At 44.8% G+C, this 26,411-nt stretch overlaps 10 protein-coding genes across 10 annotated transcripts; 5 read left to right on the plus strand and 5 right to left on the minus strand.

Annotated features, from left to right (window-relative positions):
* Nucleotides 1-859: 859 nt before the first annotated feature.
* SAMD00019534_008470 (hypothetical protein) lies at nucleotides 860-2,530 on the plus strand (the record flags this gene model as incomplete). Its single annotated transcript, XM_012902814.1, has 1 exon — nucleotides 860-2,530. The coding sequence occupies one exon, from the start codon at nucleotides 860-862 to the stop codon at nucleotides 2,528-2,530; it is 1,671 nt and encodes a 556-aa protein (XP_012758268.1).
* Nucleotides 2,531-3,134: 604 nt separating this feature from the next.
* On the plus strand, nucleotides 3,135-4,232 carry SAMD00019534_008480 (hypothetical protein; the record flags this gene model as incomplete). Its single annotated transcript, XM_012902815.1, has 4 exons — nucleotides 3,135-3,261; nucleotides 3,327-3,488; nucleotides 3,564-3,823; nucleotides 3,903-4,232. 4 exons carry the CDS (start codon nucleotides 3,135-3,137, stop codon nucleotides 4,230-4,232), a joined length of 879 nt encoding a protein of 292 aa, XP_012758269.1.
* A 1,225-nt stretch (nucleotides 4,233-5,457) lies between these two features.
* Nucleotides 5,458-7,485, plus strand: SAMD00019534_008490 (hypothetical protein; the record flags this gene model as incomplete). The annotated part of the gene is made up of 1 exon (XM_012902816.1): nucleotides 5,458-7,485. The coding sequence occupies one exon, from the start codon at nucleotides 5,458-5,460 to the stop codon at nucleotides 7,483-7,485; it is 2,028 nt and encodes a 675-aa protein (XP_012758270.1).
* A 108-nt stretch (nucleotides 7,486-7,593) lies between these two features.
* SAMD00019534_008500 (hypothetical protein) lies at nucleotides 7,594-8,118 on the minus strand (the record flags this gene model as incomplete). The annotated part of the gene is made up of 2 exons (XM_012902817.1): nucleotides 7,594-7,738; nucleotides 7,814-8,118. The coding sequence occupies 2 exons, from the start codon at nucleotides 8,116-8,118 to the stop codon at nucleotides 7,594-7,596; spliced, it is 450 nt and encodes a 149-aa protein (XP_012758271.1).
* Nucleotides 8,119-8,283: 165 nt separating this feature from the next.
* Nucleotides 8,284-8,958, plus strand: SAMD00019534_008510 (hypothetical protein; the record flags this gene model as incomplete). The annotated part of the gene is made up of 1 exon (XM_012902818.1): nucleotides 8,284-8,958. The coding sequence occupies one exon, from the start codon at nucleotides 8,284-8,286 to the stop codon at nucleotides 8,956-8,958; it is 675 nt and encodes a 224-aa protein (XP_012758272.1).
* Nucleotides 8,959-9,922: 964 nt separating this feature from the next.
* On the plus strand, nucleotides 9,923-12,034 carry SAMD00019534_008520 (hypothetical protein; the record flags this gene model as incomplete). Its single annotated transcript, XM_012902819.1, has 2 exons — nucleotides 9,923-9,976; nucleotides 10,058-12,034. 2 exons carry the CDS (start codon nucleotides 9,923-9,925, stop codon nucleotides 12,032-12,034), a joined length of 2,031 nt encoding a protein of 676 aa, XP_012758273.1.
* A 113-nt stretch (nucleotides 12,035-12,147) lies between these two features.
* SAMD00019534_008530 (hypothetical protein) lies at nucleotides 12,148-15,033 on the minus strand (the record flags this gene model as incomplete). Its single annotated transcript, XM_012902820.1, has 2 exons — nucleotides 12,148-13,909; nucleotides 13,973-15,033. The coding sequence occupies 2 exons, from the start codon at nucleotides 15,031-15,033 to the stop codon at nucleotides 12,148-12,150; spliced, it is 2,823 nt and encodes a 940-aa protein (XP_012758274.1).
* Nucleotides 15,034-15,961: 928 nt separating this feature from the next.
* On the minus strand, nucleotides 15,962-16,512 carry SAMD00019534_008540 (hypothetical protein; the record flags this gene model as incomplete). The annotated part of the gene is made up of 2 exons (XM_012902821.1): nucleotides 15,962-16,336; nucleotides 16,408-16,512. 2 exons carry the CDS (start codon nucleotides 16,510-16,512, stop codon nucleotides 15,962-15,964), a joined length of 480 nt encoding a protein of 159 aa, XP_012758275.1.
* A 587-nt stretch (nucleotides 16,513-17,099) lies between these two features.
* Nucleotides 17,100-19,688, minus strand: SAMD00019534_008550 (hypothetical protein; the record flags this gene model as incomplete). Its single annotated transcript, XM_012902822.1, has 5 exons — nucleotides 17,100-18,021; nucleotides 18,104-18,177; nucleotides 18,269-19,043; nucleotides 19,116-19,359; nucleotides 19,424-19,688. The coding sequence occupies 5 exons, from the start codon at nucleotides 19,686-19,688 to the stop codon at nucleotides 17,100-17,102; spliced, it is 2,280 nt and encodes a 759-aa protein (XP_012758276.1).
* Nucleotides 19,689-21,893: 2,205 nt separating this feature from the next.
* On the minus strand, nucleotides 21,894-25,469 carry SAMD00019534_008560 (hypothetical protein; the record flags this gene model as incomplete). Its single annotated transcript, XM_012902823.1, has 2 exons — nucleotides 21,894-23,585; nucleotides 23,670-25,469. 2 exons carry the CDS (start codon nucleotides 25,467-25,469, stop codon nucleotides 21,894-21,896), a joined length of 3,492 nt encoding a protein of 1,163 aa, XP_012758277.1.
* Between the last annotated feature and the right edge of the window lie 942 nt (nucleotides 25,470-26,411).

A 26,411-nucleotide genomic window follows, 5' to 3' on the forward strand; every position in this document is an offset into this window, starting at 1 on the left:
TTATATGAATAGTGTTGTAGTAAAGAAAAATTGAGAAAACTAAAAAAGAGAAATGGATCACCCCGATTTTTACGCATAAAACCGTTAAAAAGGTGTTTTCTTTCACAGTTGCCCGGATAGCTCAGTCGGTAGAGCGCACGGCTCTTAACCGATGTAAAATGTATTCACTTCACAGTTGCCCGGATAGCTCAGTCGGTAGAGCGCACGGCTCTTAACCGATGTAAAATGTATTCACTTCACAGTTGCCCGGATAGCTCAGTCGGTAGAGCGCACGGCTCTTAACCGTGTGGTCGGGGGTTCGAGCCCCCCTTTGGGCGTAACTTTTAACTTTTATCTTTGTTTGAAGTTTTTTTATGTACTTTTCCTCAACTTGTAGACATAGTTTACAGGTGATAATTTTGTTTTAAAAGAATATTATACTAATATCTATAAAGTTGATAGTCCAATCTATCTCTTAATATCATATTTATTTCTCAAACTCTAAATTTGTCATCTCAAACTATCTGTACAAATAACTCATTCATTTCAAAATCAATCAGTTTTATTTTTATCATCATTCATACAGATAAGAGTTATGGATAAACTTCCAAGTATAATACTCAGATTGATTGTAGACAATCTTGAAAATGATATTGACTTGGTTTGTATATCATTGACGTGTAAGAGATTATGGAACTTGTTGATTAGATGGCGTAATATCAATGTAGATGACCATCATCACACTTGGTCTCTTGGCGCATTAAACTATCTATCATTCAAAAAGTTGTTTGCAATGAAGCCATTGGAACTGTCACACAAAACCAGCGAACTATTGGACAATCCCAACTTTATAAATCCACTCTCAGAGTCAATGCGTATAATGCTACATAATGGATCATTGAACGCTATTGAGCTCGCCACTTGTCCCCGAGACTCAAACAACATCACTCACATTATATTCTCGTCCAACTTTAATCAAGTGATACTGCGCGATACCCTACCAGACACGATCACTCATATCATATTTCAATACTGTTTCAATCAAGTGTTACTACCCGGTACCCTGCCTCAATCACTAGTCTCGTTGGTCTTTGGTTGCAACTTCAATCAGATCATCGTGGCTGGCTCACTACCCCATTCCCTGACCAAGTTATCGTTTGGTCTTCAATATGATCAGGAGATTGAGCCAAACGCGCTCCCACACTCGTTGACAGAGCTGACGTTTGGATACTCATTCAATCGATCGATCATGCCCAATACCCTGCCTATGGGACTGCGCACACTGACCTTTGACTATCGACACAATCAATTCATACATCAAGATGCACTGCCATCATCCCTCACGAGTCTGACCATGTCAAGGAATTACAATCAACATCTAATGCCACTACCGCCATCTATTACCTTTCTGGTATTGGGTGAGGAGTTCAATCAAATCATTGACGTTGGTGTGCTACCTACCTCCTTGCGCAAGATACGATTCAGTCGACATTATAATATGGAGTTCCAACCTGGAGTGCTACCTCAGGGCCTCCAAGTGATCACCTTTGGCAACCTATATAAGTGTCAGCTCAACAACATACCTTCATCAATAACAAAGATTAAGCTTGGTTATTGGTTTGATGAATGTCTTTTACCAGGTCAACTTCCATCGTCGTTGACCAAGCTGACATTCGGTGACAAGTACAACAAACCAATACTCAATGGATCACTGCCTCATTCGCTCACCTGTTTGATCTTTGGTAAAGAGTTCAATCAACCGATAGAGTTGGGCATGATTCCTGATCGCTTGGTCACACTATTGTTTGGAAACAGATTCAACAGTGTGATCTCACCAGGTTCATTTCCATCAAATACACTTAAACAATTGTCACTTGGATCGCGTTTCAAACTCCCAATCAAACCTGGAACCATCCCACCATCAATCACTCAGTTGATCTTGCCAAAACATTGGAACCAACCTCTTGGTGCTGACTCACTGTCACTGCCATCAACGCTAACCTCATTGACATTTGCCAGGACATTTAACCAGCCAATTCGACAGGGCGATCTGCCAGCTTGTCTTACCAAGTTGTTCCTAGGTATAGAATTTGATCAGATTATCGAACCGGGTACTCTGCCCTCTCGTTTGACACACTTGTACATTGGCGATCACTATGGCCAGACTTTGGTCTCTCGATCGGAGCTCATTTTTAACTTTGGAGGCAGGTTCAACAAACCCATTGCGCCAGGTGTGTTGCCCAACTGCTTGCAGTACCTTGGTCTGAGCACATGGTACAACCAGCCCATAAGAAAGGGAATGTTGCCACAATCCCTGGTATGGCTAGGCATTAGTGAGATATTTAAGTCTGACATTGAACCAGGTGCCGTACCATCAGGTCTTCGAATCCTCAACATCTATAACCTTGTCAAACAGGGACATTATATCGATGTGATAGCTGGCATTGCAGAGGCGTCAAACAACGACGGGTTGGAAGTCTTTGTATATGAGATGATACAAAAGAGTTCGATGAAAATACCAATAGTCAAAGCATCAATATGGCGTCTATAGTTGGACTTCAACTACAAGAATATTCCATTGGGATTATTCCTTGAACAATCAATGACCTTGTTTCCAAACTGCCAATCATTCAATGTTAGTCACCAAAAATCAACATCATACGATATACGTTATTTGGACATGGCAACCAAACAAATGGCAATAGTTGTCAATAACTATACAAAGTCTACGACATCTAATTCTGATGCTGCTGGCAATACCTTGAGAAAATGGTTTATAATCAATGTACCATCATACATTGAGCAAACCAGAAAACATAAAAAACAAAGTGAGACTGATCCATTTGCTGGCTTCATAGATAATAAATAACAATATGAGCAACTTTAGTCATATAATGTACAGATAATAAATAGATAGTCAAACAATGAATGAATGAACGAATGAGTGGGTAACTTCAGTGACTTTGTGTGAGTAATCATTACGACTCTGATTTTTTATTTGTTTTTTTGAACAACACACTTTGATGATCACTGATACTCCTTTTGTCCACAATCAATCATTGTTATTCAATTACAATTACAATTACAATTACATACAAACAGATATTAGTAGTGAGACAGATAGATAGGATTGATAGGATAAATAGATATAAAGAATGAACTTCAACTTCAACATGAAAAGCCTTCCAAAGTTCCAGCCACCCAAGGGTGGCGTTGGCGGAATTGGTACTCTACTAGTCGGTGGCATTGCATTATACGGTGCCCTCAACTCTCTTATAAATGGTATGATTCAACACAGTGGACAACAATTGAACGAATGACTGACTACATATCGATACATAACTCAGTTGAGGGAGGTCATAGAGCTATTGTGTTTAACAGGTTCACTGGTATCAAGAGCAAGATTTATAATGAAGGAACACATTTCATTATCCCTTGGATTGAGAGACCAGAGCTCTACGATGTTAGAGCAAAGCCCAGAACTATATCATCTTTGACTGGAAGCAAAGGTATGCTTTTGATTGAATGATGATTGATTGATTGGGTCAGGCCATCCTTACTCACAACCAAACTACCAACAACAGATCTTCAGATGGTCAATGTTACAATCAGAGTACTGTCAAAGCCAAGCGTCAAGGACCTGCCAGAGATCTACAGGACACTTGGCAAGGACTATGATGAGAGAGTGCTCCCATCGATTGTCAACGAGGTGCTAAAGAGCATCGTCGCACAGTTCAATGCTTCACAGCTGATCACTCAAAGAGAACAAGTCAGTCGTTTGATTTACAAACGTTTGGTCGATCGTGCAAGAGACTTCCACATCGAACTTGATGATGTCTCAATCGTATGTACATCCGTTCACGGACAAACATCTCGCATCCATGGACACAAGGTAACTAACAATGTTGCACCACATACAACAGACCCATTTGAGCTTTGGAAAGGAGTACGCTGCAGCTATTGAGGCCAAGCAGGTGTCACAGCAAGAGGCAGAGAGAGCTCGTTTCTTGGTGGAGAAGGCTTTGCAGGACAAGAGGAGTATCATTGTCAAGGCAGAGGGAGAGGCCCAGTCTGCCAAGTTGATCAGTGAGTCGATCAAGCAGAATCCAGCTTTCCTCCAGCTCAGAAAGATTGAGGCCGCTCGTGAGATTGCCGCGATCATGGCCAAGTCACCCAACAGAATATTCATCAGCAGCGACTCCCTCCTACTGAACCTCAACGGCGAGCCATCAGCTGACCAACCACAACAGTAAATCATGCTCCCGATGTAAGGACATTGTAATGGTCGATTCATTTTGAATGTTTATTGGTTTGGACGTGGCTACATTATGATGATCATGCCATAACCTCTTGCACCTCGTGTAGCGAGTTCGTAATTGATGGTCCAGATTATAATTATAGTTTTAACATTCATTGTACATTATTGACCACTGGGTGGCTCTAATGCTCTACCCACTGCTGTATCAACATCCTCTTTGTGCCAAAGCAATATCTATAATGTCAGGCCTGTTTGGCATGTCCATTTCATAATCTTTGGGTGTTAGGTGCCATTGGAGACGATGTCCATCATATATAAAGCGGAGATCTTCTCGATTGGTATATCCAATATGCTCGCAAAAGGTATGAAAGAGCTTGACCAGAGGTGTTGCAGTATGTATCATGAATACTAGCTCTGCCCCGACGCTATTCTGTACTCTCATCCTGATCTGTTTGCCAAAGTTTGATGATCCATCTACTGTTGACCGAGGAACGATAATCGGATCTTCGGACGTTGTGTATCGTGGCATCTCAGGTCCAGAGCATTTATGAACTGTTGGCAACTTGTCATCTGAGGAAGATACGTCTTCATCTTCATCCTCATCTTCATCTTCAACCTCATCCTCTTCTTTATCATCAACATCTATATCTAAGGCTGGCCTCATGCTCGAAGAAGTCAAGTAATGTGGATCCCAAATAGTGTTGTTGTCTGGTTCTTTGCCGAAATGCTCTTTGTACAATGTCAATGTTCGTTGGTATCTTGATGTCTTGATTGTCGTACATTGATGATAGTTTGTGATGTATTGTTTGATTGATTGCATTGCACATTGATTCATAACTCTGTGTCTCCAATATATGACAATGCCAAACCATGTCGATGAGAGGTGATGGTGATATCTTTGTTGCGTCTACATCAGAATCAATGATCTTCAATGCAATGAAGTGAAAGTATTCCTTTATCAACGCTTGTCCATGTACTTTGAGTTCAACATGTTGCTTCGTCACCAAATCATGTAGAGCAATCTGATCAACCTTATCATACAACTCAAATAGTACATCCTTAACTGTCTTTAACTTTCTTTTCCTTGCCATCTATGTATTAATATGTAGTAGTATATTATTTGGTATTATCTATTATCTGTGTTCTTGATATTGACAAAGCTAAGAAACCAAACTTTAGGTTGATCATAAGATTCATTGTGTATATGTATGATAGTAATAATGGAACAAGTTGTATCTGAATTTGTACTTAAACATATAGTACTTAACATTGGTGATGAGATTGACTCATTATGTCTTCGATTGACATGTAGAAAGTACTATAATCTAATTCCCAAATGGCTAGTGGTGTCCAACACAGTGCAGTCATTGAACAACCAACCATCATCATCATCATCATCTTCAACATCATCATTCAACAATGTTCGATTACCCTTCCACATCAAGAAGCTCAACTTCATTAAACTTCGCAAGGACAAGCTCAACAACAATAACAACAACAACAACAACAACAACAACACAAACCAACAACACATCAAAGTACTACTTCTAAGTGACAACTTTGACCAGCCACTGAAAGATGTTATACTGCCACAATCAATCACTACCCTGTCATTTGGTCACTGTTACAACAAGCAACTCTGTGAGAATGAACTCCCAAACTCAATCACTCAACTCAACTTTGGTGAATGCTTCCAAGCCCCAATCAAAAGGGACACTCTACCAACCAACCTACGATTCCTAACGTTTGGTCGCTTGTTCAACCAACAGCTCGTGGCAAATGCCCTGCCAAGCTCATTGACATACCTGGCTTTTGGACAACTCTACAATCGACCAATATGTGAAGACTACCTACCACCATCATTACTCACACTGTACTTTGGAAGCAACTTCAACATGCCATTGAACAGTGGTCAGCTACCCGAGTCACTCACTGATCTTTCATTTGGCCTTCAGTTCAGGAGTCATGTGATACTGCCTCCTAATCTACTCCGACTGAGATACATCAGCTCATTCTTTGAGGAGAACTTCACTGTGAAGTTCCCCAGTCAACTTCAAGAATTGTACGGCGTGAGACAACATTTGAAGCCGGGCCAACTTCCCTCATCGTTGACAAAGTTGTCCCTTTACAGTTATTACTCCTCTGATATAACTCTCAATACCTTGCCCAACTCAATCACTTGGCTCTCCCTTGGAAGGAACTTCAATAGGGAACTGCTCCCTGGCGTGCTTCCAAACTCACTCATTTCGCTTATCTTTGGAGAAAGCTACACCAGTCATATTGCTCCCGGTGTTCTACCCCAATCACTTACCTTGGTGGATGGTGTCTACTTTAGTCAGCGTCTGGAGCAAGACTCTCTCCCGCGTTCACTTATCGGATTGAACTTCAACATGTCATTCAATCAAACTCTACCCCCTGGTATCCTGCCGAATGGTCTTCAGCGTCTGACTCTTGAAGGATTCAAACGGGCACTTGGTAACGATACATTGCCCTCGTCACTTCGTGAGTTGACCATTTGCCAGAATCTGGTGGTGCCTCTTTCAGCTGCAGCACTACCCAAACAACTTACAAAGCTGACCTACAACGGTACACTTGTAATCGCACCTGGAGTATTACCCATGTCATTAACCGAGCTAATACTTGGAGACAACTTCAATCAAACTTTGATTGTAGGTGTGTTGCCGCCATCACTCATCAAACTGACGATTGGCGTGGGATACAAAAGAGATCAATCCAGTACATGTCTACCTCCCAACCTCAAGTACCTCACAATCGACAATCTATCCAGACATGGCGTGTACTTGCTCACGCTGGCGTCACAGGGTGAGCTTGAGGTACGAGCACTCAACAATGTCACGAGAGCAAGCAAAGGGATGGACTGTCTAGACTACAAGATCAAAACACATTTGATGAGTTTACACTTGGAGTTTGGCTCAAGAGACCATAGCCTTATCTTACAACACATTGTAGCAGCCTTGACAATGGTACTCAATGTACGCACCTACCATTTTGGATTCACAAACAATCAATATCAAACTGTCTATTCTGTTCGACACCTGGATGATACACGCATGTTGTCATTGATCTATGAGCAAAGCTATGTTACAGTTGGCGGAAGACAACGAGTCAGAACCACCTATTGCATTGGTGACGTCAACCAACTGATGAAACGAAGAAAGGACAAGTTGATCTTCCCTCACGAGCAGTCAAGTAGTTATTTCTTCGACCCATTATCATCACTGGAATAATTCCAAATAAATCTACATCGATTGATTGATTGATTTAATGTACATTCATAACATGGTGATTGTGGTTATGTGTCAATCTGTCAACATCCTGGATTCTAGACCGAGGTATCAACATCCTACTATTTCCTTCAGTACGATGATTTCCGCATTGTTGCCCATGTCATAGTCCAAGGGTGTTCGATCTGGTTGAAGGAGCTGACCGTCGTACTGAAAGCAGATTGTTGGCTTGACACCTTGACGTTGGCAATAGGCACTCATGAGTTTGATCAAAGGAGTCGTTGGTCGAATATGGAATTCTACCCGTGCTCCTTTAATGCCTAAAACATACAATGTGATTTGATCGGTTGAGGATTGTACTGGAGCTGGTGCTGGATCAGCTGCAGGCACTGCAGGTTCCTCCACTTTCTTGACTCGTTGCTTCTTTGATTGCAACTTCTTCTCGACTCGTCCAACTTGTTGTCCACCCGACAAGTATTGTGCATCCCAAATGATGTTGTTGTCTGGTTCTTTGCCGAAATGTTCATTGTACAATGTCAATGTTCGTTGGTATCTCGTGCGCTTGATGTCTACATTGTCGTACTTTGATGATAGACTGTGATGAAGAGTGATAGACTGCAATCTACGAATGATCATCGACACCAACTTTGATCCGAACCCTATACACCTTGCCGAACTGCCACAATACACGATGGCGGCCACGTTCTACTTTATGATCCAGTCTCATTTCCAGAGGTTCGCCACTCAATGGGGATTCGACAGCACTGTGATTGATGCCAGAGTCGGAACTTGAAGACATGTATGGTCAAGTACTCCGATCATACTCGCTCGACATTTGACTTGGCCATCTCCCAGATCGCACTTGAGCCAGAGGGTGGCCCAATGGATGGACAGAACAAGTTTGACCGAGTGATACAACTCCGTCGGGCAATCATCCCAGCCGTATTTGACTTTGTCGCCATGTGGTCTCGGATGGATGGCTCTGTGTTCCCCTCTGGCAGCTACTCTGAGCCCGTTCGCAAGTTGTACTCGCCATCTGCTGGCTACCTCGTCGATTGGAAACTCATCAGATTGAACTTGGGAAAGCTATTTTTTCCCAAAGAAATCAACTATCAAAGAATGGAGGAGATGTTCCAATCAGCACACTTTGAACAATACATTAGACAAATCATTCAGATCAAGTTCCTCCACGACACTAGATATCTGGTGGCTATACACCGGACCATGAGAAACAACCCAGTTGGCAAGACTGATACCGAATGGTCCAGAGTCGGTACTATTTATCATGGGATCTCAACTTTCGTGATAAGTCCATCTATCATTGACCAGAACATCACACTGATCAGGACTGCCCTCCCCGAGGTTGTAGAGTCCACCAATCCAGGATGCAAGTTCTCCTTGAGTTTCGATGGAGTTCAGTTTCAAAAAGGGAGCCAGCCTGTTGGTTTGACAGGTCAACAGACGAAAGTAATGTAAACTACTGTTAGGACTACGCATGGTTGGGAGGTGCCATACAAGGACAACACAGACTTCTCAGTGAGTGGCCACAAGATCGCAGACATTTTCGCATGGTACATGGATGTCAATGAAATTGGTTCTGCCGATGTGATCCAAGCAGCCTTCATCCCAGAGGAAGTGTTTCCAGAGAATGTCCTCCTCCCAAAGGTGACCACGATGATCAATGCCCAGAAAAATGTGTCCAGTTCTGGAACCGGCCAGGGATGACTTCACCATTGGTTCACATTCATTGAAGATGCAAGCAGGCAGCACACTGGTATTCTACTTTGAATCTTCAGGAGCAGATAGATCATTCAACATTGGACTCTTTGCCAAGGCACCTGTCAATCCTGCATCAGTGTCGATCTACCGACAAGTTGGCACGGTCAAAACATTGATCACAACCATCTCCATTCCAATGTCTGGTGATTACAAGTCATATATTGACATTAATACCGTCGTTCCCATTAAGAAGGATCCATATACAACAAGTGAGCACATAACTATCGAAACTAATGCCATCATCTATTTGAACGCTGTCACATTCAGTCCATTGCCAGTTGTCTAATCAATCAATCATTAAACAAAGTCAGTCTCTTCCATTCGTTCTTAATCAATCATCATACTTTGATCTAAATCCAATATGTAGATGATAGAGTTAATGTTGTTGAAAATGATACGAGTCTATTAATATGAGATGGAATTAATCCAAAAACAGACACCTAGGGCTGATGGCTCTTCCACATCGCATCAAAGTTCTATTTCCAGAACCAAAACAAATGTCTGTACCGCGATCACTTGTGACGCTACTTCCAAATTATTATTTATTGATGTGAAGATGTGATGGATCGAGTCTATCATCACCTATGTAGTTGATATCATCATTGAGTTGATCAATATTCCATTATATTATATTAATATTTATATTTGAATAAATTGTAGCATGAATAAGAAATTATTGCTCGTTCTCTTGTTGAGTCTTTCGTTGACATCAAATGTAAGTTCTTCTTGTCATTCAATCACTCACACACTTTTGTTAGAGTCAGTCAATCTAACGATACCACCTACAACATCACAGACGCATGCTCAAGTCACTGCCACACCCAAGGCAAGAGTGGCGAGAGTGGCCACTGCTGATGTCAACAAGGGTAGTTGGTTCGAAGTGATGGCCCAGACGACCAACAAAGCCTATTCAACCCCAGTAACCTACTTCCAAGACCTTCCAGCTGATGGAGCCAAGTTCATGGATGGCTTAAAGGCGGCAGTGGTGGCACTCACAGCATGTACACCAACAGATTGTCCAAATGCAGTCAACGCCATCAACGCAATGATGGCAACGTTTATCGACAAATCAAGTTCGACCCAGTTCATCGACAGTTGGTTCATGAATGATTTGAGAGGAGCTGTTGGCAAAACGTTGGAGTCATACGATGCTGCTCAAGTCAAGATCAGGTTTCGTGCTGTCAGCTCACTCTTGGCCAATCTTGCAAAGAGTGTCGAGAGTCAACTCAAACTCAACACAGAGACAACTCGCAAGGCAGTTCGTACTGCATTCAAGACACTCGAGAGCAGACTACGAATGATCATCGACACCAACTTTGATCCGAACCCTATACACATTGCCGAGCTGCCACAATACACGATGGCTGCCACGGTCTACTTTATGATTCAGTCTCAGTTCCAGAGGTTCGCCACTCAATGGGGATTCGACAGCACTGTGATTGATGCTCAGAGTCGGAACTTGAAGACATGTCTGGTCAAGTACACCAACCATACTCGTGCCACATTTGACTTGGCTGTAGCCAAGATTGCACTTGAGCCCGAGGAAGGTCTGATGGCCGGACAGAACAAATATGACCGAGTGATACAGCTCCGCCGTGCAATCATCCCAGCCGTATTTGACTTTGTCGCCATGTGGTCGCGCATGGATGGATCTGTGTTCCCCTCTGGCAGCTACTCTGAGCCCGTTCGCAAGTTGTTCTCGCCAACTGCTGGATTTCTCACTGATTGGTATCACCTCAGCATAGACGCTGATAATGAATTAGTTCCAGGAGAAGCCACCTATCAACGAGCTGAGGAGTTGTTCCATTTGTCAGAGTATGAGAGCTACCTTGGACAACTCACTCAGATCAGGTTCATCCAAAACCGTAAACATCTCATTGCTCTGAGAAGGAAAATGAAGAGAAACCAGGCTTTCAACACAGACATGGACTATGCAAAAGCTAGCAGACTATATGATGATGATGCAGGTCTTCCCAACATTATCACAACATTCCAGCTAGGTTCAACGATCAACGACCAGAACATCACACTGGTCAGCTCTGCCTTCCCCGACCTAGTGGAGTCCACCAATCCAGGATCCAAATTCACGGTGCATTTCGATGGATTTATATATAAGCGTCCAGGATGTTGGAGACATAGGGGAAAGGCTAATCTAAGCACACCTGTGGGAGACATCTGCCTGTTCGCGGAGGATTGGGAGGTGCCGACCAAGAACAACACAGACTTCTCAGTTTCAGTCCACAAGCTCAATGACATCTTCGCATGGTACATGGACAATGAGGAAGCAGATAAGATTGGACTCGATGTAATCCAGGCCGCATTCATACCCAAGGAGGTGTTTCCAGAGAATGTCCTGCTCCCCAAGGTGACCACGATGATCAACGCCCAGAAATACATGACCAACAATATTGGCAGCGTAGTCCTGGCCAAGGACGACTTCACCATTGGTTCACATTCAATCAAGATGCCATCAGGCAGTGCATTGATGTACTTCTTTGAAGCATCGGGAGCTGATAGATCATTCAACATTGGACTCTTTGCCAAGGCACCCGCAAATCCTGCAACAGTGTCCATCTACCGTCAAGTTGGCCCAGCAGGCAGAACTTTGATCACAACCATCTCTATCCCAGTGTCTGGTGATTACAAGTCATACGTTGACATTAGTACCGTCGTGCCCATCAAGAAGGATCCATACACCACAAAAGACTACATCGTAATCCAAACCAACGCCGTCATCTATTTGAACGCTGTCACATTCAATCCAGTTGTCTAATCGATCAATCAATCCAATAAACAAACCAAAGGTCACACATGTGACCGTCGCTATCGACCATTATTCCATTAAATGTGTCCATACATAGATGTCCACTGCATAACGCTTTATACTTATAACCATTCTTTGAATACTCTGATGTAGATCTTCTTGATGATTTGAGTGAGGAGGAAGTATCCAAAGAATGATATGGCCAGTCCAGGATAGTACATGTCTGGTAGTGAGCTCATGCCCAACAGTTGAGACAGCTTGGGTATGTACGGTATGGACACACCCAGCACTGCAACCCAGAGCGTGTTGAGCACCAGTTGCCACGATCCCCAACGTTGAATGAACGGCAGTTTGATCGTTCGAATATTGTGCACGATGAATACCTGTGTGATCAGTCCCTCCACGTACCAGCCGGTCTGGAACAGCGATTGGTAGGCCTTGGAGTCCCAGCCCAGGTACCACCACATGTAGGAGAAGGTCGTCACGTCAAAGATTGAAGAGATTGGTCCGAGGAACACCATGAACTTGAACAGGCCAGACACGCTCCACGGGTGCGGCGTCTCAAGGAACTCCTGGTCGACATTGTCCCAAGGGATGGCAATCTGCGAGAAGTCGTACAGCAGGTTCTGCGTCAGCAGCTGCAGTGGATGCATGGGGATGAAGGGCAGCCAGGCCGAGGCGATCAGCAACGAGAATACATTGCCAAAGTTCGAGGATGCAGCCATCTTGATGTACTTGATTGTGTTGGCGTGGGTAGTGCGACCAGTGATGATGGCCGTGTTGATGACCTCCAGTGACTTCTCCAACAGAATGATGTCCGACGCGTCCTTGGCAATGTTGGTGGCAGTGTCAACACTGATACCAATGTCAGCCTCACGTAGTGCCAATGCGTCATTGATACCATCGCCCAAGAATCCAACTGTGTGCTTGTGGCGCTTGAGTGCGCGAACTACATTGTACTTCTGGATTGGTGTGAGCTTGGCAAAGAGTGTGCACTCCTCAACGATCTGATCAAACTCGTCGGGCGATGCCTCCTCCAGCTCGGGTCCCGAGATAATCTTGGACACATCGATGCCAACATCCTTGCAGATCTTCTTGGCCACGGCCAGATTGTCTCCTGTTAACACCTTGACCTGTACATTATTGACACGCAGCTGTTCGATGGCGGCGGCGCAGTCCTGCTTGGGTGGGTCGATGAATGCCAGGAAGCCCTGGAACGTCAGCTCAATCTCGTCTTGCTTGACATTGTATATATGCTCCTCATCTTGCACCGGTCCCGTGTGTGGCGCCATCGGCTTGGTGGCCACACACAGCACACGCAGGCCGTCGACATTCAGATCGTTTGAAATGGCGAGCAACCTCTCTCTCAGCTCGGTAGTCAATGGCTTCTCCTTGTGGTTGCGCGTGGCAACGTGTGAGCAGCAGGACATCACCTCCTCCACGGCACCCTTACACACCAACGTGAGCATGTGATCGTCCTCCTTCTCGAGGATGACCGAGACACGACGACGAGTAAAGTCGAATGGGAACTCCTCCTGCAGTTGGTACTCTGATGTGGCTGGTGTCGACTCCTTTGGGTACTTCTCGTGATAAAACTCGATGATGGACTCGTCCAGAACGTTCTTGAGGCCGCGTTGGAAGTTGGAGTTGAGATAGGCGTACTTCAACACCTCCTCGCACTCCATGCGGTCGGCCGCAATAAACTCGCGCAGCTTGACGTTATCCTCAGTCAATGTACCTGTCTTATCAGAGCACAACACATCCATTGCGCCCATATTCTGAATTGAATGCAGTTGCTTGACGATCGTCTTCTTCTTGGACATGTCTGTTGCGCCCTTTGCCAAGTTGGCATTCAATATCATTGGTAACATCTCTGGTGTGAGGCTACATGTTGATGGTAAGTGAGTGAGTGAGTGGTCATGATCTTCGATCTACTATGGTACTTACCCAATGGCAACGGACAATCCAAACATGACAGAGTCGTACCAATCGCCTGTGGTCAGTCCATTGATCGTGATGACAATTGGCACCATGATGACGCCAAAGCCCATGAGTAGATAGGCCACCTTCTTGACGCCAATGTCAAAGGCGTTGGTGGTCTTGGTGCTGGTGAGGATCTCAGAGATCGATGAGATGTATGTGTGTTGGGCTGTCTCAAACACAACGCCCAGGCCGCTGCCCGAGACGATGTTGGTCGACATGAGACATATGTTTGGCGTGTCAAAGATCGATGTATGTATGACTGAATGGTGCGATGACTTCTCCACGGGGAGGAACTCGCCAGTCAGGGACGACTGCGACAGGAAGAGACTGTTGGAGTGTAGGATTCGCACGTCTCCAGGCAGCACATCGCCAGCCTTGAGTGGGACTATGTCGCCAGGCACAACTTCCTCCATGTCAACTTGCATCTCTTGGCCAACCTCTTGGCGGGCGTCTGTTCGTCGGAGTACAGTGACCGTGGTCTTGATCAACGACTTGAGATGAGTGAATGCCTTGCTAGACTTTTGTTCCTCGTAGAAGCGCAGGCCAGACGACAGCAGTACCATGGACATCACGACGGTGAACGTGGCGTAGTCCTTGGTGGCAACCGACACGATGCCAATGATCATCAGCACCACATTGAACGGATGTGTCAGGGCGGTGAACAGCAGCTTGTACCAAGGCGTCGGCTTGACCGTTGTGATCACATTGCGGCCATACTTGACCAGTCGCTCTTTGGCCTCGTCCATGGTGAGGCCACAGGCAGGCGATCCCGTTCGCAGCAGGATGTCGTCAACCTGCATACAGGACAACTCTCTAAACTTATCATTGAACTCCTTTTCCTTATTCTGATCTCTTTGTTGTTGTGTTCTCTTCTTCTCTTTCAGACCCAACAGTTGTTGGACCTTATCAAACAGTCCATCATCTGTCGTTGGAGGTGGTTTGACAAATCTAACTGGTTCTCCACCATCCTGAATGGATATTGATGCACCTTCCTCTATAAGTCTGGTAGTCTCATCAACAGCCATTGTTATTTGTTTGTTGTTGTAATAGTAGTAATGATTGTTGTAATGACTGATGGATTGATTTGATTGTTAAGAGATAGGATTATTGATCACTGGACCCAATGTGTGTGTGTGAGTATGTGTATCTGTGTTGATCAATCACCGGTGGTCCACTACTCTACACTGGATTCTACTACCTCTTCGCAATGGGCTTGAACAACTTATTCATCACTCAACTTGAGTAAGCAATAACACATAAGATAGTGAGTGTGAAAGTGATCACCCCTACACTAGCCTAGGGTCCAGAGTGGACTCGTACACCCGCAGTAACTTATGATATTAATAGATAGAGAGTGAGAGTGTGGGGGTTGTGGCTCTTTCCCGAAGTGACCGACCGTCTGTCGTCTTGTGGGGTGATCGGGATCAAATGAATCATGATCTTATTTGTGCAAAGGGAATAAACGAAAGGTGTCTCTTTCATAAAACTTAAAGTCCTTGTTTGCTAACAACCAACCTCACTGTTGTCAACATCTTTACCTCTATCTATAACCTTGATGATGGTTGATAGCGAACTTAAAGGTTATGGTGGCGGAACTGAACCATCCATTGTGGGAGAGCAAAGACATCACTCAATCCATCAAAGATAGTTAGTTTTGATTGCAACAGCAATGAAGAGACAGGTTAACCTGTCGTTTGGTGTACTGTCGTTCAATTACAATCCAAAGGAAACCAAATCCTTTGCCGGTTATTTATGAAGAGTAATTGATCACTTTGGGTAGATAGAAGTGGATGGATATTTCTCGTAATGGTAGAGCATTGTTGTAGTATTGGAACCAGTAGTCAATCCTTGATAACTACCTTTTGGCAGCGTCTCTCTCTCTCTCTCTCTTTTGTATGTACAATATGTAATTGGGGTATTTAAGACCAATACAAAATAATGTCGATGGAGGGATCATGGCATGGCAGGGCCATCACCATCGATCTCCAACTTGGACATTAGACATGAGTTCTCTGTAGTCACCCGGTTGATCTTCTCCTGCTCCCTAGCAATCTTTTGGCATAGGACAAAGTTCTCAGACTTTAACGATGCCATATCCTCTTTGTTATGTTCACTGGATAGTTCCAACTGCTTAATCTTTTGTTGGAGTACCAGTACCTCGCCTTCTAGTTTCAACAAATGCTTATGATCACTCAACTCTGATTCCAATCTCTTCTCCAATGCCTTTTTCTCTCTATTTACCTCTTGTATCTGTTTCTGCAACTTGTTCACAATGAACTCTTCCTCTACCTCCAACATCTTCTCTAGCTCTACCTTCTCCTTCATAATCTATAGGTTTGGACATCAAAAGTTAGAGTCCAGTTGGTTTGGATGTTGCAAGGATGGTTGGTTCAACATACTGCATGCATCTTCTTTTGAAGTGTATTTGTTAGATACTCCTCCTCTTCCTCCACCTTTAAGGCCAGGTGCTCCTTCTCCTTCTTTAACTGAGCAAGGTATTTCATAAACTTGTTGGTAATGTATTCTTCTTCATTCTCTGTAACCAATTGCTATAACATTATGTGTAATGTATTAGACAAGCCTATCACAATATAGTCCACTATACATGATAGTTACAAGTCTCAATTGAGCATGCTTTAAATGTTTGATCTCCTCATTTAAACTCCTAGTCTTTGCTCTTTCTGCAGCCAACTGCTTATTCAAGTCTTGTACTATCTCACTTGGTGACATATTCAAATGGTGATGTCCAACATTGTTATCATCGTCAACGTTGCTACTACTGCTGTTGCTGCTGTTGCCGCTGTTGTTCATTCTTTGGAGTAATAACTTATAATTATATCATCAAGAGATAGAGATAGAGATAGAGAGAATGAATGAATGAATGAACATTGAAGTTATAATGTGTGTGCTTGTATTGTTGTCGCAGTGGAGGAGCCTGGACACACACCCACCACCATTCTTCCCACGTCTACTGTTGCTGCCGCATCCGGTAATGGAGGGTGAGGGGGTTACATGAGTGAGCTTCAATCAACTCAACCCTCGTCCCATCCACCTCGCGAGCAATCAATCAATCAACTTTGTTGAAAGACGATCAAGGTGAAGATGGGGCCAAGGCTGGATATACAAAGGTGGAGGTGACAGAGGGCTTCATGGATTGGACGTCGCTGGTGAACTGTTGTGGACGGAAGTGTCTGGACTGCTTGAGATGTGGGAAGCTGGTGTTGACAATGGTGGTCATCAGAGCGTATAGACGACAGATCTCCTCGAGCAGTATCTCAAAGGCACGCTGTTGTGCCAGTGGACTCGAGGCAAAGTGCTTGGTTGAGTTGTCCTTGATGACGGCCACCGCTGACTTCCAGTTGACCTCGATCGAGGCAAAGATCTGCTCGACGGCATCGCTATTGTACGTGGGGTTGTCCGCCGGGTTGATGGTCACGTTGGACTCGACCAGTGGGCCCCACTCATGCGTGAAGGTCATCAGTGGCGTGAAGTACTTGAGCGCGGTGAGCTGCTCGCTCACATACTTGGCCAGCGATGAGTTGAGCAGCGCCTTGAACTTGATCAGCGTCACGTCCGTGTCGGGGATGTGATCGTTTGTGAGAGATTGCAACACGTCGGCGTAGTTGTTCACCAGGAACACGACCTGATCGTTCTTGTTGGCAATCTCATTGGTGATGTTCCGCAGCAGTTGCAGAGAGTGCGTTCGCAGAGTGACGATGGCGCTGTGCATCAGCTCCACCTGTGGCTTATAGAATGGATTAGCCTCCAGTGCTGCTGACGTGAGGATGGTGTGCAGGCCGGCGAGGCAAACGTGCACGTCGGCAAAGCGCTTCGACATGTGATGCGCGTGTGATGGGCTGATTGGCTTCAACTCCTTCACATTGATGCTGATCAGCAGGTCTGAGTGTTCCTTGAACAGTCGTCTAAACTTTTCCAATGCCAAAGGTATCGCTCTCTCAAAGAACATTTGATTCATAATATATATCTTCTTCTTGTCCATCATTTGTTTGTAACTGTTGTTGTCGGGCGGAGATTGTGTTGGTTAGTGAGTGGGAGGTGGCGGGGATAGTTCCAGTTCCAAGTCCAACTACATACTTATCCAATACACCGATCAAAACTACAAGACCAACCATGTCTTTGGTGTTGTTGACATAGCTCTCTGTTGTCTCCTGTATGTATGTTTGCAATGTTAGTGATCATGTTGCCAAGCGAGGCTTCGACCTCGCCCTCCACCCTTCCAACTCTAAACTTGTAACTTACATTAAGCAATGCTATGGACTTGGCAAAGATTGTGGTCATCATGTCCTCACCACCGAGGAAGAAGTCTGTGACAAAGTTGGACTCTTGAGTGATGAGGTCGATGAGGAAGAAGACCAGGGAGCGGTAGACCTGGTCGAACGGATATTTTAGAATGGATGCATTTGACTGGCTGCTGGTGATGTTGGCCAGGTTGGTGGCTGTCTCAAAGAACGACGCGGCGGCAGGTGGCTCAATGGCAGCCGACTCGAGAACCTCGACGCGCAGCTGCTCAATACGCGAGCGTGAGTTGGCCGGCGTGTTGGCATTGATCAGCGTGTGGGCGTTGATGGCGGCGCCGCTGTCGGACGGGCTGGTCGTGAAGAGCTGCTTGAGCTTGTTGCCTGACTTGACGTCCTCCTGCAGCTTGAGCATGCCGGTGGTGTAGTTGCGGTAGTAGTTGGAGTAGTACTTCTCCGAGTTCTCGACGTAGGTGTTGATGACCTCGGCCGCCGCCATTGTGCTGTACTTGAAGAGGAATTGGAACATGTAGGCCATGCGCGCCAAGTTGGTCTGCACCTGATGGCGATCGGACAACTTCTTGAACGAGGACAAGTTGTCGCGCAAGTACTTCTGTATCTTCAATATCGATGCCTCTGTCAACTTATTCAACTGTGGCTCATTATTAGCGCATATCGTTGGGCTCAGTGACTTATAATCATTAAACAATGTCTTCTTTGTATCCAACTTGATCAAACAACTTATAAACTCATCATCTATCTCTCCCTTTGTTAGACGACTGATTGATTGAGTTAGTAAATGATTGAGTGATTGAATGTGGCGACGCGACGCGATGCGACGAGTAACATACATTGCAAAGTCTTGAGCGATGGTTACAATGTCATTAAACTCTGATAGCTTCTCTCTTAGTAACTTTCTGTTGTTTACTTTGTGACTCATCATCATTGAACGCTCTTGCAATGAGTTCATCTCTGAACCAATACTCTTCAGATCATTGTGGAACTGATTGAGCATGTTCTCCAATGTCCCCAGGACACCATCCACAACAGACACCTGTTTATACAATGTCAAGAAGTCATCCTGTTCACTAAAGTCTAATGATCATCGATGTATGTCAGTCGCCGATCTCACTCGATCACTCGATCACACGATACTTACAGTCTGCAATCATTAACTTCTCATTCTGGTTCATCTCTGTCTCTACTTCACGTGAGTACTCGCGTAGATCGATTCCTCTCTTTAGTGCTTCTCTAACACGATCCTTGTCCTCTTGTAGTATTGGTTCATCATCCAATTCGCTTCCTAGAATTGATGACAAGTCTATCTCATCAAGCTCGTCCACATCCATCTCGACCTGGTCCTTCCTCAACGACACCATAAGTTGTCTGGACTGCTGTCTCAGCATAGGTGGTGGTTTGAACATCCTTATCTATCTATCTATCTATCTCTATATCTCTATCTCTATCTCTAGTTTGAATATCTCAAAATCTTGTTGTGTCGAACATTGATCTTTGAATCAAAAAAGCTTGAACTTTTTGAAATTCCCAGGCCATGCAGTAACTTGAACTAATAATAATTATTAAAATAAATACAAATTATTATATACTTATATTCTTTCCCCTCCAACCCAATATTATTATTCCAATTTTGTTATTATTGAATACAACAAATACATATTTTTTTTAAGAATAATAATGGAGAATATTCAACTGGAAATATCTATACTAAAGAAGGAAATTAAAGATGGGATTGATGAAGAAAGTTTAAAAGTTAAATTATCTCAAATAGATAATATGATTAAAGAGGAGAATCAGAAACTCAAAGAAATCAGTTATCAAAGACTCTTGGATAAAGGATTTCCTCCCCTTGGAAAACTAGACAATAGATACTCTAATGTCTACAACTCAAAGTACCCAGGTGCAAAGTTAGAAGTCAAAGAGTTTGGAATAATTGACTCACCTTTGAAACTTAAAGATGATTCAATCATATGGTCACACTATGATAGAGGTACTCTAGATGAACTCACAAGTTGCCAGGAAAGCCTTCAATATTTTGTGATACCAGCATTATATGATATAATTTCTTTATGTAATATAAGGAAGTTTCGATATCATTCACGAGTCATCAACTTTCTCCCTAGACTCTGAAATATACATAGTGAAGGAAAGAGTAGGAGGAAGACCACTTGGTATTTTCAAGGTTTTAATGCCAAACTCCAATGGAACAACACTTGATGACCCGACTCTAATCAGGACTAATGTTTGACGAAATGATGATACTACACAACTACAATGGTGTCAGAGATGTATTTAGTATTGTTACAACCTATCAACATTGGAGAATATTCTGGTTACAAGAATCAGACCAATCTGCTGCTTCTACCAATTTCCAAAAAATTGACAGTGACAACATTGAGACTGATCCACCATTTGAACGTGTCAGTACATTGTTCAAGAATATACCAACATAATGAGAGAGAGTTAATCAATGTACTTTGTTCACTATTTCTAAAGATGTACAACTCAACATCCCAACAACCTAACAAGTTGATCTCAGTAGATCGACATTACATCCAACTCAACAAGAAATCATTTGAATGGATCAAACTCCCAGAAACATTGAAGATGTTAACTTATGAGATGCCTGAACAAAATACAAATAACTTCATTATGTTGAAGGACTTTCAAGGAGGTGGTGACGGTCGTGTATGGCTAGTTTGTTCAGATACTGGAAAGTTGGCAGTAATCAAGTTTGGATTCACCGAATCAACTGATGATACAAACAAAATCGTCATAGATAGACTAGTTGCTGAGGTTAATACTTGGAATGATTGTTATCCACATCCTTCAAGTGAAATGGGTCCAAGAGCATGGGTAATCACACTCAACTCCCTTTATGCTCTAGTGATGCCATTTTCATTTCATCTTGAACTTCCTTCCTACACCTTCATTCCACCTTTTGTTGGAGAGGTTATCAAGCATGGCAAGATTGAACAGGAAGTGGATAAACTTAGTTATATTCTGTTAAAACTAGCGAGGACAGCTTTGGAAAAGCTATTTGTGGATTATGGTATAATCAAGGTGACATAGAATGGCGACATGTTGCACTTCTTCCTCAATTTAAGAAGACTCCTACTAGGAAATGGTATTTGGAGCCAATAATGATTGATCTAACGAGAGCAAAGAAGTTAGACCCCACCATCACACCAAATGAGAGGAAAGCACTAGTTGAATATCATATCGATATACTCAAGGGCAAGTTGGACCTAGCTGGAATCAAGAGATTGTTGACAGAAGACTTGAAAGAAGAAGATGAGAATGAGGAGAATGATGGAAACACAGACCAGGTTGTGGGGTTTAGAATCAGTGTAACAGTGCAATCACTGGAAGTATAGTATTGGAATAGATTTGATTGATTGAGTTTGTTATTGTTGTTGGATACATTTATTGGTCTTGGCCTAATAAATTGGCCATTGATTGATTGAATGAATGATGGTGATACGAAACAGTAGGTTTGTGATAATTGATTGGATAATGTTACATGTATCTCTCTTTAAACTTGAGTTGTTGTGTGATGACGATGAATGTTGATGCGCTGATGATATCCACGACGACTACGACGACGACGACTACTTGGTGATCCACTCCCAAATCTTAATTGAACCATCGTAAGAGGTAGTGATAAGTTGATTGTTGCAGTAGGTAACGGAGCGAATGCCAAGAGAGTGTGACTTTTGTTGAGTGTAGACGCACTCCAGAGTGTCCAAATCCCACACCTTGATCGAGTTGTCCTCACTGCCAGAGTAGAGCATGCGGTCTTGGACAACGCACGACGATACACTGTTCCAATGTCCGCGCAATGTCTCAACGCAGTGGAAGTCTGACAGATCCCAAATCTTGATGACGTTGTCCTTGGACGTGGAGAAGAGGTGCGCGCCGCACACGTGCAGACTGAGCACCCAGTCCTCGTGGCCCTGCATGCCGTACAGACAGGTGAGCGACTCGGTGTCCCACACGTATATAGTCTGGTCGTTGCCTGCACTGAACAGGTAGCGGCCGGACAGCGCCAGACACTTGATGTACTTGGTGTGGCCCTCCAACGAGCGGACCTCGCGGAACGTGGCCAGATCCCACACCTTGATCGTCTTGTCGTAACTGCCACTGAACAGGTACTTCTCGTTGGCGCGAATGCAGCTGACCTCGCCTGTATGTCCAATGAATGTCTCGAGCGCCTTGGATGAGTTCTTGAGCGAGTGCACCTTGACCGTCTGGTCGGGCGACGATGTGAAGATGTACTGCGAGTTGGAGCATACCGACACCACTGGCTTGCGATGCGCGTAGATCGTGTGTGCCACGCTCCAGTTGTTCTCAATGTCAAACACACGCATAACTCCATCGCCGTAGCCGGCACAGAGATAGCGCATGCCCTCAAAGAAGTAGACGCAGTTGAGGATCTCGCGGAATGACTGCACGGTGTTGATGCACTTGAGCTCCTTGCGGCTCATGTCCAGCTTAGACAGCTCGTTGGCGCCGATCTTTACGTCGGATGGCGACGCCATCTGGAGCTCGCTGACAATGTCTGGCAACACCATCGTGCCCTTGAGCTGCTGGCTACGCATCGTGGCGTTGTTGCCGCCCGAGCCATTCAGCTTGACGTCAAGGTCGAGCAGCGCGCACACGGCATTGCACTTGTGAGTTGTGATGAACTTGTTGATGCCCACCTTGCCCAGGTTGCCCAGGCCAAAGCCCTTGCCATCGCCAGTGTGGATCTGTGGGTCGGTGTACAGGTCGTCCACACCCTGGATGTCGACAATGATCATCTGCTTGTTGCTGTTCTCGTAGGTGAAATGCGAGAAGGCCTGTGGTGTCGAACGGCTGTTGAGCACGGCGCCATAGTTGGAGTTGTTCTTCTTGAACTCGCCGACAAGCAGTGGCTCGATCGAGCAGAGCACGGGCGTGTTGCCACGGTCCACCAGCTCCACCACCCAGGACATGAGGAACTCAATCTTCTTGGGTGGGTTCATGTGATTGAAGCGATGACCCCAATCGCGGCACACTAGCTGCATCTTGACGTCCTCAAAGTAGAGCTCGCGGCTTGTCTGTTGCTCGGCTTCCTTCTTGTAGAGCTTGAGCACAAACTTTGTGCCGGCCTTCAGTTGGTTGACGGCCTCATTCCTAGATGACATTGTGCTTATCGAGTCAACCGTTGGGAACGCGTGCTTTGGACTCAGTGCTGGCACGTTCTCAAACACGCCAAGCGAAGTTGTGTGATATGCTTGTCTAAGTGCACCCTCTGCGAATGCCTTTCTCTCGACCTTTAGCTGTTTTTTTGTAATTGAGTGTGCGGGGAGAAGTTAGCAATGGTCCATTCAAGTGCCAGGACATGAGGGATACTGGAAACATACCTTGATAGACAGTCTGATCCACTTCTCGACGACTGGATCATACTCCCAGAGTATACCATTCTCGCCATCTTCAGTGCTGCTGACGACGTTGGCAGTGCTGTTGCTCGTGGCACTGCTGTGACTGCTGTTGTTGTTGGTGACACTGTTGCTTGCACTGTTGCTTGCACTGTTGCTCGCACTGTTACCTGCGCTGCTGCTGCTAGACTCCTTGTGTGACTCCTTGCTGCTGGAGTCCTTGCTGTTGGACTCCTTGCTATTGCTGGCAAGCTCAATGGGCTTGACTGGAGTCTGAACAGGTTGTGAGATGGCCATTGGCGATGAGAGCACAACGGATGATCGCTTGGATGGTAGTGGCGAGCGCTGGTTGGATGGCGAGGGAGTGGGCGAGGACAGTGAGCTCACTGAGCTGCCAGAGGTCTCCTCACGCAACACACGCTCCACCTGCTCATTGCCCTCGGCAATCTCGGCCTCCAACTTCTTCTGGTTGGCTTCCAGACGCTTGAGCGACTCCTGGATGCGCTGCCTCTCCTGCTCGCGCTCGCGCTCCTTATCTACAAACTCATTGTGCTTCTTCACGTTGTTCTGGACGAGAAGCAGTAATGAGTCGCTCTTCTTGAGGTCATCCTCGATCTGCTTGACGCGGTAGGTCTGTTTGTCGATCTGCTGCTTGACGTCGCTGACCTCGGTGCTATGCTGCTTCAGCTTGCGCTGCAACTCGGAGATGTCTGTGCCCACGCTCTTGAGGTCATCGCTGGTCTTGGTCTCGCTCTTGGCCAGCTTATCGTTGAACTGCTGCTCCATCTTCTTGAGCTCATCGAGCACCTCGGACTTGTTGAAAGCAGGTGTCGAGGAGGTGGCCGGTGTGGTGGAGACGGAGGAGCGCGAGGGCGCCTCCAGCTTCACCTTGCGCAGGTCGCCAGACATGTCCAGACATTGCGACTCGATGGTCTTGATCTTGTCACGCAGTGTGTCCAACTTGACGTCAAAGGACTGCGAGTTCTGGTCGGTGCGCTTCTTGTCCTTCTCTTCGATGCGCTTGACGATCGTGGTCTCGATGGCCTCGGCGCGGTGCGCCAATGTGTCGTCCAATGTGGCCAACATTGTCTTCTTGTCGACCTTGGCATTGACGTCCAACTCGATCTTGTCGATCTTGGAAAGCGATCGCTCAAACTTGCGCTCCAGCTTGATGACGGCGTCCTCTGTCAGGTCGGCCATCTCCTTCTTGACGCGCTGGTGCAAAGCGGCCAGCTCAGCCTCGATCTGTTTGGAGCTGATCGTGGAATCGGCGCCATCGTCGTGGGCGCCGCCAGACTTTGGCTGGCCGACACCCGTCGGTGACTTCATGTTCTGCTGGGTGATCAGTCGCTTGGCGAGCTGCTGTTGCTGCTGCTCGACCTTCTTGGCGAACGTCATGCACTTGTCGATGCCCTCGTCGACGCGGCCCTGCAGCTGTGTGCCGAACGAGTCCATGTGGTTCTTGACGACCTTCATCGTGCGGTCCAGCTGGTCCTCCATCTGCTCGGTGAAGTGGGCCATCAGCTGCGTGTGCAGGTCGAACTGATGGTCAAACTTCTCGACGACCAGCATCAAATGTGTCTGCATGTCGTCGCGCAGATGCACCTCGTACTCGACCTTGGTGTGCAAGTAGTTCATGCAGCCAAACTTCTTGAAAGGGCATTGGCGCGGTGCAAATCCCGGTGACGATGGTGTCACCGAATGTGAACCCGGTCCACCCGGTGATGTAGGTCCATGCGACGTCGATGACGAAGATGTTTTCTTCTTGCCACTAAGGAATGACATTGATTGATTTGATCTATTATCTATCTATCTATCTATTATCTATCTATCTCCTTTTTAGCTCGAGAATTATCTGTATCTCTCTATCTTTCTCAAACTCTCTGTCTGTTTTGATTGATTGATTGATTGATCGATTGAGTTAATGAATGATATATAATATATATATATAGTATGGTATAACTATAGTTGTACAACAATAACAAATAATAATAATAATGTACACACAACAACACAAATAATATTACAACAAGGTGATGGATTGTTTTGTTGTTGTTGTGTTGTTGAGTAACATGAGTGGGAAGGAGGCGAATGCAAGCATTCAAGTAAAGATGAGCTTTGTTGCATGAAAATGTCAAGGGTAGTTGGCTGTTTTTTGAACAAAAGTCAATCACATCATCTTGATCGAAAAATGAATGAATCAGTTACCTTTTATGTCTATCTATCTATCTATCTATCTCTTTGAATGAATAAGTTTTATAGATAACTAAATTATAAGAGAGATGGTCGTAAGTATATATTTTACTTTACACACATATCCATCAATCAATCAAACATAAAATTACCGTTTGTCGGCATCTCATCATCATCACCATCCATCAAGAATACCTCTCACTCGATGTGATTTGATTGGGTATAGTATGGCATGAATAGGTAACATAAATATCAACATCTGTCGTAGTTAGTGCTACTACTACTACTACTACTACTACTAGCAATGTTTGATTAGATGTGGTGATGCTACTGATTGAGTGTTAGTGGGAGTGTGTGTGTTTGATGGTGTTATAATTATCTCTACCATCACCATCACTCAGTTCATTTCATTCTTGGTGTCTGTGGTTGACAAAGAGAGACAGACAGTCTCTTCCTTCCTACACTAATCACATTGTATCTATTTTTAACAACAAATAAATAAATAAATAAATATTAATAATATTAACAACACTG

The sequence above is a fragment of the Acytostelium subglobosum genome (genome assembly GCF_000787575.1).
Source record: "Acytostelium subglobosum LB1 DNA, scaffold: scaffold2, whole genome shotgun sequence".
In the NCBI taxonomy this organism is placed as follows: domain Eukaryota; phylum Evosea; class Eumycetozoa; order Acytosteliales; family Acytosteliaceae; genus Acytostelium; species Acytostelium subglobosum.